The 9,346-nt window shown below is 36.7% G+C and overlaps 1 protein-coding gene across 1 annotated transcript; it reads right to left on the bottom strand.

Annotated features, from left to right (window-relative positions):
- Window positions 1–272: 272 nt before the first annotated feature.
- On the bottom strand, window positions 273–3,242 carry LOC126701559 (40S ribosomal protein S9-2-like). The gene is made up of 3 exons (XM_050399731.1): window positions 3,061–3,242; window positions 1,915–2,296; window positions 273–737 (listed from the first exon to the last, which is right to left on the bottom strand). Exons 1-3 carry the CDS (start codon window positions 3,086–3,088, stop codon window positions 554–556), a joined length of 594 nt encoding a protein of 197 aa, XP_050255688.1. The 5' UTR covers window positions 3,089–3,242; the 3' UTR covers window positions 273–553.
- Between the last annotated feature and the right edge of the window lie 6,104 nt (window positions 3,243–9,346).

The following is a 9,346-nucleotide window of genomic DNA, read 5'->3' as shown; positions in this document are numbered from 1 at the left end:
CACACTAGAAAACTTTACCAGTAAAACATGGTTACAAACTAACAATTGACTCATGAGCAAAACTTAATACTTAGGTACAGCTCTCTAACCATATTCAAGCACATGGTTACATAAACTAATGAAACACAAACAATTTTATCTTTCCAAAAGACAATTAAATTTAATACAATTTTGCATTTGAATTTAATTAAGGAACTCAATGTACTACGCCTAAAGAACTGCACGACCCAAAAGGCTGTGAACACTGGCAACTGATTTATCACACACTAACATATCCAATAAGCACATCCCATGTATAATTTAACAGGCCTAGAAGGCTCATAAATGACAGCTGAAACTCTAGCTAGCAATCATCCATAATGAATTTCCTCTGCCATTGGGTTCGACACACATTTTTAAGCCAAGAAAACACACATTGTACATATAAATAACAACAAGCTATTTCTATTCTCACTTAAAGTGATACTAAACATTGCAAGCAAAACGTTGAAAGTTCAACACAGTTGAGACCTCAGTCCTGGTAGTATTACTAGTAAAGGTCCTAACCCATCACTTATTCTTCATCCTCTTCATCTGCATCTCCACCAGCAGCCTTCTTAGCAGCTGCCTTCTGATTCCTTCTCTTCACTCTTCCAGGTCGTCCACCACCAAATGGACTGGTAAGCGAGAAATCAATGTGCTTCTGTGAATCAACCCTCACCATGAAAGATGGAATATTCACAACCTGCCTCCCAACCCTGGCCAGCCAAAAAACAGTCATTAGCATTGTAAGAGTAAATGATCCTTAACCCTCATAAGTGCAGCCAAAATCACTAATCGTAGGCATTCAAGTCAACAGTACAAAATGATTATCCATTTTAACACTGAAATCTTTCTTACAAATGAAGAAATTATTCTTTAGAAGAGAGGGAGAAACATCAGGCACTTTTGGAAATGTCAGTAACTGTAGTAATGAGTTGCATTTAGCAACTTTGAGTTTTTATCAGGGCTACTATCCTACAGAGGCATCAACCTTTGATATATTTTCCCAACTCTTCTAAGCTAAAGAAGAATTAAAATGGGATTTTTACAGACACTGCAGTACATAGGATTAAGAATCAATGTCCAGGCAGCTAATTCATATATAAGAGAAAGGAAATACAAGATGAAGGAAGAAGAATACAAAGTACTGCCTCAAATCATTCACCCATACTTTCTGAATATATTTTGAATTTTGATTCAGAGCAGTTCTGGGAAATATATACAATCTTTATTCGACACAACAATGGTATCACCAAGACAGTACATACAATCTTTATTCTAAGAAGCCCATTTGAGAGGGTATGATTTCATGGGAATATATTACATCAACAAGAAGTGCATACAAACTAAAATAGCAAATAAATACATACACAAGCCACAAGAATAAAGCCAAGGGTCTCAATTGGAGTCCACTAAACACACACAAACATTCACACAAACATGCACGTACATATTAGCAGTGTGCCAAACATGTAAATTTCGTATAAATTCATCAACACACCATTACTACCATGACACAATTACCAAGAACACCATCACATCCAATTGTTCCACTTGCACTACAGTGCCATCACCATCAAATGCATCAACTGTTAACACCACCACCACCACCACCACCACCACCACCACCATAAAAATTGCTCACAGTTACAAAAAGAAACACCAGGATTATCTTAAGCACAAAAATGCTATTTAAACAGGTTAGTTTGCATCATTCAAGGTATTTCTTTTATGAACACATCTGTATTGACCATACCTCTCTTATTTCTACCTCATAAGGAAACAAGGCTTTCTCAAGATCTAGTTACAACCAACTTACAAGTCTAATCATTTGTAAACAACATAGCAGTGAAGCAGTTATTCTATATTTAATAATCAAAAAGATAATTTTACCTGATATGCTTCTGCCTAATGAGCACTCGAGCATGGTGGATGGACTTGGCCATTCCCGACTTGAAGACAAGTGTCTGAAGACGACGCTCAAGGAAGTTCTCCACAGTCAGGGCCAAGACATAATCAAGCTTGTTCTGACTCTCATCCAAAAGCCCATACCGATTCATCCTTCGGAGAAGAGCCTCACCCTCAAAGATTCGACGAGAGTTCTTCTCATCGAGGGTCAGAAGCATCCTTGCATTGTTACGAATACGGCTAAGAGCATACTGAACCCTCCACAACTCTCTCTTGCATCGCAGCCCATACTCTCCCACAAGCCTCAACTCAGCATCCAACCGCTCCTTCTCATATGGGCGGCGAGGCTTCTTAAAGGTCTTCCCATCTACATATAACTCAGTTTATATTAATACAAATCACAAAGAAACAAAATTTATCTACAATTTTTAATAAACACCTAAAAATGATCTATTAACTTATGCCATGCTGGGTTTATGAAAAAAATAAAGAACGACCTTAAAAATAGCTCTCGGTTTGGCTGCCAAGGAACCCATTATGAGGGGAAAAAATAGACTGCATCTAAATTCCAACATCTTCTATGATAAAGTTACTAACTAAACTCAGTCTGGTATTTACAATTTGTTTGGTTTCTGAGAAAATGAAACAAAAGAATAAATTAACACTCAATTTAGCTGAATGAAACCTATGAAGATAAAAGAACATGTATGGATTCCAACATCTACCCATGTTATAATTTCTAGCTCAAGTTACTAATCACTGCACATAATTTGACACAACTGAGTTGCCCATTTTCTCACAAACCAAACAACAGAAAATGCAAGACATTCAAATTGAATATCACCAATTAGACCTCAAGCTTCCTTTTCAACCAAAAAGATCCCTTTTTTTATATTCTGAATCTAAAATTCCCATCCATCATTTGATATTTGAAACCACATAACACAAAAACCCTCAAAACTCAAAAACCCAACAAGCTAATTATTAGCCAAGTCAAGCGTAAGATCTAAGGTTCCAACTTCAATTCCTTTCCTCAATTTTCTCAGCACCCAAACAAGTATTAACAATAAAAACACGAAAATAAAAACAAAACAAAAAGTACTTCAAGATCAAAAGGCAGATAGGGCTTACAGTTGCGATAGAAAACAACGTGAACCATGGCTGCTCTCTCTCTCTCTCTCTCGGATGAGCTAGCTAGGAGGAAAGTGAAGGTGTGAGCGACTTTGTGCTTTATAAGGGAACCCTAAAACCCTAATGTTGGAATTGGATTTACAAAGTACGTGTTGCCAAACGTACTTCTTGGGTTTTTTTTTTTTTTTTTACTTTTTAAGGCCTTACCCGACCTTGTTTTCAGCGGCCCGCAATTTATCTAGGCCCAATTTCAGGTATATGGAGAGAAGCACACGACCCATGGAGTATTGAGTAGGGATCTTAATCTTACTATTACTTTTTCTGTAATGAGTATCATTTGTTTACCAAAAGTTTTGTAGCCATTCTATTTTAAAAAATAATAAATAAATAAATAAAAGAGAGACAACTCATGGTGTTTACAATGGAGACGTAGGTTCAAATCATTCTTTGTATTATTAATATATTGAGGTCCATTTGCTTAATCAATTTAAGGAATCATCATTTTAGAAGGAAAAAAAAAAAAAAAAAACTTTAGAAAATGTGATTTTTGTGACTTTTTTTTATAAAAAAAATGAAGAGTTGGGGGGGGGGGGGGGAGGTTATTGGGAAGGCATTTAATTTAAATTTTTTGGAATCTTTTTTGGAAAGCATATTTTTGAGGGTTTGGGGAGGGGGGCATGTTTTATTTAGATTATGAGATTTTTGGAAAATATCTCTTGAAAAATATTTTATTTGGCTTTCTTGTTATTTTTGGAAAGTATATTTTGACAAATGATCTTTTAGAAAAATGAGGTTTTGTTTTGAAAAAGGATTTTTGGAATAATCGCCTCTCAAAGATATTCAGTGGGAGAAGTTAAAAAGAGTTTAGGAATTCTCATATCTAGTTTTTCTTTACTTTCTAGTCGTCATCTTCTTCTCTAAATTAGGGTTACAAGACCATGTTTATATGTGTAGGGTTTAGGGTTTAAGTGCCTACAAAAATCTCATAGAAAAGCTAGGTCAGTGGCTTTCCATAAAACTTGTTCAACCAACATTACTTGGGAGGAATTGATGAGCCTCTCTATTTGGCAAAAATAAAAGTTCCCTCAATCTAGGTGATTGGCTAGCTTTTTAGTTTCTTTTTACAAAATACCCTTATTCCTTTTATTTTTACAAAATAACCATAGGGTTATAACCTGCAAGTACGTATGGAGAGTTACAATGCCTCAAAAAACCGTTTACAAGATTTAAAACATTTCCCAACGTTCAGAACAGTTACCACAATTCTACAGAAAATTCTGCAAAAACAGTTTTTACGATGCTCAATCGATCAAAAGGAATTGAGCATCAATTGAAAGCTCTTTTTGATCGATCAAACATGAATCAAGCATCAATCGAGTCAGGCAAAAGCTTCATATCAATTTTCTTAATCAATTCAATCGATCGATCAAAAGCTTCGACCGATTGAACATCCTGAAACTTAAATTTTCACAAAGAAAATTCGAGATCTTGTAATTCCATTTTATTCATTTTACAAATGAATACTCTCCAACCTTATATCATTATTACAATCTATTGAAGTACAAATTTTTGAGCCCTAATTTCATTAGCCCACTCCCAAAAGATACCCACACAAGCCCATAAATTATTCTGAGCCCACATAAATATTTCTCACACATTACTCAAATATTCTCCATGATATTGGGCTCCCACAAATATTTCCTATATAAAACTCCATAAATTACCTTGGGCCCTCTCACAAATATTACTCATACTATCCAAACTTAGATTATCCACAAATAATACTTATCACATTACCACCAAAATCGGGCCACAAAATTACACTATCTCCACAAAAAGCCCAAAATCAGTTTACTTGTGGGCAAAGCCAAAAAGGGCCCAACAATACCGTTTGCTAAGCCCGGTACGATCCGGCACCTCTAAAGCCCTGTATGATCCGGTACCTCTAAAACCCAGTACAATCCGGCACCATTTACAAAGCCCGCTACGATGCGACATCTCTACTAAGCCCATCGCTACATAACAATGTTTTTACAAAATCTTACAAAGCCCAAATGCTAATTTGGCACCATTTTTACAAAGCCCAAATGATAATTTGGCACTATTTTCATAAAACCCAAATGCTAATTTGGCACTATTTTTAAAAAGCCTAAATGCTAATTTGGAACTATTTTTACAAAGCCCAAATGATAATTTGACATCTATTTTACAAATCCCAAACATTAACATTTGGCCCTCATTTTACAAAGTCCAAATCTATTTTGGCAATTATTTTACAAAGCTCAAAATAATATTTTGGCAAAAACAATTACTTTACACTCAAAATCCAAATGCTATTTTGGCATATATTTACAAAATGCGAGTATTATTTTGACACTTGTTTCTACATATACCAAATCCCACACTCATGGGAAATATAAATATGCATCTCTCAAAAAATATGTCTTTGACAAAATTTTATGGGAAGAATACCTATTTTTCCATAATCAACTAACTAGAAAAGCCCATGTATGTTACCCATGGCAAAACCATTCATTTTTGTAGGGATGACCAAGCCCAAAGGAAGCTTGACTACAAAGCCTAGCTGGACCAGCCCAGCCCACATACAAAATCTAGCAGCTGAAAGCTTACGTAAAGTAACTAGTCGAAATCTCAGCACAAACAGCTGGAACCTTTCCTATCGAGTCCCAACTTGTCTAAATCAAATCAGAAGATGACATGTGTCCCTCAAGGGTTGAATCCTTCTTTCACAAGCTGAAATCCCATCATTCCTCATGTGACATAAAGCTGAGATAGATGTGACAGAAAGTTGAAAAGTTTCAGCCAGCTGTCCCTTCTTTCCTCTCTAATCCAGTCGTTCAAAAATCAAGAGCAACCATTATCAAGCCATTAAAGCTCCTAAAACAACATGGAATCAGCTCATTTTCATACTAAAAATATGTATTCTCTAGTTCATGGACCAAGCACATAAACCCCAAATGGGGAAACTTAGGGAAATGTGGTTTGAAAAGCACCAAAGGGATCCCGGTAGAGTTCCCAGCAAGGGCTCCAAGGTTGACACCTAACTTGGGGTGGTTCAATCTGCCCTAAGGAACTCTAATTCTAGCAGCAGCATAACCAAAATCATTAGCCTAAAAGCATGCTCTAATCCCATTAGCCAAGGCTAATCAGCATTCAATGCTAAGCCAGAATCCCAGCTATTATTGCCTAAAACAACAAGAAACTTCTAAAAGTTGAGCTTACTACTCTTAGCTAAAATTCTAAGAACGATTCTCTAAGGATTTTCTGAAAATTGAGAAAGATTTAGCAAAGATTATTTGCTAATCACCCCCTAAAAATCCTGATATAAATGGAACTCTCCATTAATGCTACAACAAGACACTAAGCCATACACTAGAAAAGATTCTTCCTTAACCTCTCTGCTTGAGCCTCCTCTAAGCTCTGAAAAAGTTACTGAATTCTTAGTTTTCAAGCCTAGAAACTAAGTTCCCAACTCTTAGCTCAAAAACACTTCTCATAGCTCTACTCATAAACATCTATCTACTCCCAGCAGAAAACTCCAGCAGCCTTACTATACACTCTCACTCATTACTCATACTACCATACACTCTCACTCATTACTCATACTACTCACAAATGACTCTCTCTACTCATTACTCACTATATATTCATAAGCATGTCTTGGCACCATAATGATCTTGCTGCACTAACTGGGATCTCTCCCTCTCCCTTCATCTCACACTAAGTTTTCATCACTATTTGTCATAATGGAACCTATGATATTTACTTATTCTTTTACTATCAATGGTTATGATGTAACTATTACTATTGAGTTTTGCCCTCATATTGTTGTATTAGAAAACTCCTCTCCAGAGCTAACAGATGATGAGTTTGAAAACATAGATATTTCCCTTAGTCTGTGAAATAACCAACAGCCAAAGATCTATCATGTTTTGTTTTACTTTACTGCTGGGCTATTTTCTGCAGGAACACCTTACAGTTGGGCTGTTTTCTGCAGAAACACTTTACTGTTGGATTATTTCTTACAATATGTTTTTTAATCGTACTGACATGTCTGCTATAGGGATTGTTCATGGGCCACTCTTGTCAGTTCCAATCTAAACCCAAAGCATAAAATATAGTGGATTTCTTGGATCTTCACCGATAGCCTTTGGGCCGTGCATCAAGTCCATTGTCGAGTTTCGGTTTAGACTCTCTGACCCAACATAAATCTCATTTGTCAAAAAAGAAACTTTTTCGCCCCCGACACAATCTATCCTTGTATATACCTATATATACAATAGTATGGGCCCCTTAATTTTTGATTTATTTACAAGATTGTCAATAAATATAGTTATTTCCTTTGAAAACACCAAAAACTTGTTTCATGTCTTCAATTTGGAATGGTGAAATTTTGAAAACAAAAAAACTGAATATAATTGTCAAACAATATTTCTTTTAAGGGCACCATGATTTTTAGAAAGTAAAAACCAAAAACAGGCTAAAACACCTTTCACTAAGGCAAAGAGTTTCGAGTTAGGAAAACGTTTCTCACTAACAAATTAACATAACTATATATTTTGAAAATTTAAGCAATGAATTGTATATTCTTTATGTTTTTAACATACATATTAAATTTCGTTCAAATCGGATGTTAATTATTATTCGATCTATAAATGTATTTTTTATGCATAATTTAAAGTTACAAAAACTTAAAATTTAAACAGTTAATTTTTTTTTTTTTTTTTTGAGAAAAAGGTAAGCGAAATTTTATTAATAATAAAAAACGAACTACAAAAAAAGCAACGAAACAAAAATCCAATTCAAGGAAGATCCGACTGGAAAACAACATCCACGTCCTCGGGTAAGTCTTCTACCCAACCCTCAAAACCTGCAGATAAAACTGCTTTTTTAGCTAGACAGTGAGCTAATCTATTCCCATCCCTCCTGACATGTTGGAACATACAACGTCGTAATACTCCACCAAGTCTTTTTGTCTCATCAATGATATGGCCAAACAGCAGCGGGCAGGGGCCAACACGCAGCAAAGCCTGAATAACAGTAAGGCAGTCACCTTCAACAATAATGTCAAACAAACTCATCTCCCAGGCGAAAATCATAGCTCTTCGAGTAGCCAAAGCTTCAGCCATCTCAGCTGACTGCACCTTGCCCAAATTCTGACACAGAGCCGCAATAGCTTGCCCGGAATGATCTCGACAAACTACACCAATACTTGCATAACCTGAATCCTCAAAATAAGCTGCATCAAAATTTATTTTGAAACGATCCTCAGGCGGAGGAGACCAACGAACCACTGAACGAGGGATAGACGCACCATGCTCTTTTGAATTCACGTTCCAAAATTCATCAACCATCCTATGCGCATGTTCACCCAACTCATGAAGCTGCCAAGATGGCTGACGTTCCCTCACACGATTTCGACGCTGCCATAAACACCATTCCACAGTGACGAACAAAGCAACCTTCCGATTCGACTCTGTACTGAGAACTTCCTCCAATAATTCATAAAAGGTTCGAAACTTCTTATGAACCAAAGACCGAAACTCCTGGAGCGACATCCATACTAACCGCACTTGATCACAGAGCCATAAGCAATGCACAGTCGACTCCGTATGCTCACCACACCCATTACAAACCTCATCAATTGGGATATGCCGGGCTTTTAAGTTCTGTTTCATAGGCAGAGAATCCTTTGCAGTGCGCCAAATAAAGTGCCGGATCTTATTTGGAACTCTCATCTTCCAAATTTTCTTCCACACCAACCCAGGATTACCCGAACTAGATGAGCTCGGCTGAAGAATAGAATCGGCAGATACTAACATTCGGTAAGCACTCCTAACACTATAATCCCCATCACTGGTTAGAGGCCAAATCAGAGTGTCCTCTGCCCCATCCTCACAGACTTGAATCCTCCTCACCAATTCTGCCTCCCATGGAATTAAACAACTCTCAAGACGACCCGGGTCCCAAACTCTTGTATCAGGGAAGAACAAATCACTAACTCGATGAACTGAAGAGTCAGTTCTAGGAGAAATAATCTTACTATGATTAGGATCAGGCAGCCACCTATGTCGCCACACATCAATCAAATTTCCATCACCAACCCTCCAAATAGCCCCTTGTTCAATAACTCCACGTGCTTGAAGAATACTCCGCCAGGCATAAGAACATTTAGGATGAACCTCCGCCTCCATAATATTACCATGAGGGAAATACTTAGCACTAAAAACTTTAAAAAGAAGGGAGTCTCGATTATGGATAAGAC

This window comes from Quercus robur, chromosome 10 (assembly GCF_932294415.1).
Source record: "Quercus robur chromosome 10, dhQueRobu3.1, whole genome shotgun sequence".
NCBI classification, from domain to species: domain Eukaryota; kingdom Viridiplantae; phylum Streptophyta; class Magnoliopsida; order Fagales; family Fagaceae; genus Quercus; species Quercus robur.
Note: the sequence above shows the minus strand (reverse complement) of the source record. Positions and strands in the feature narration are given on the sequence as shown.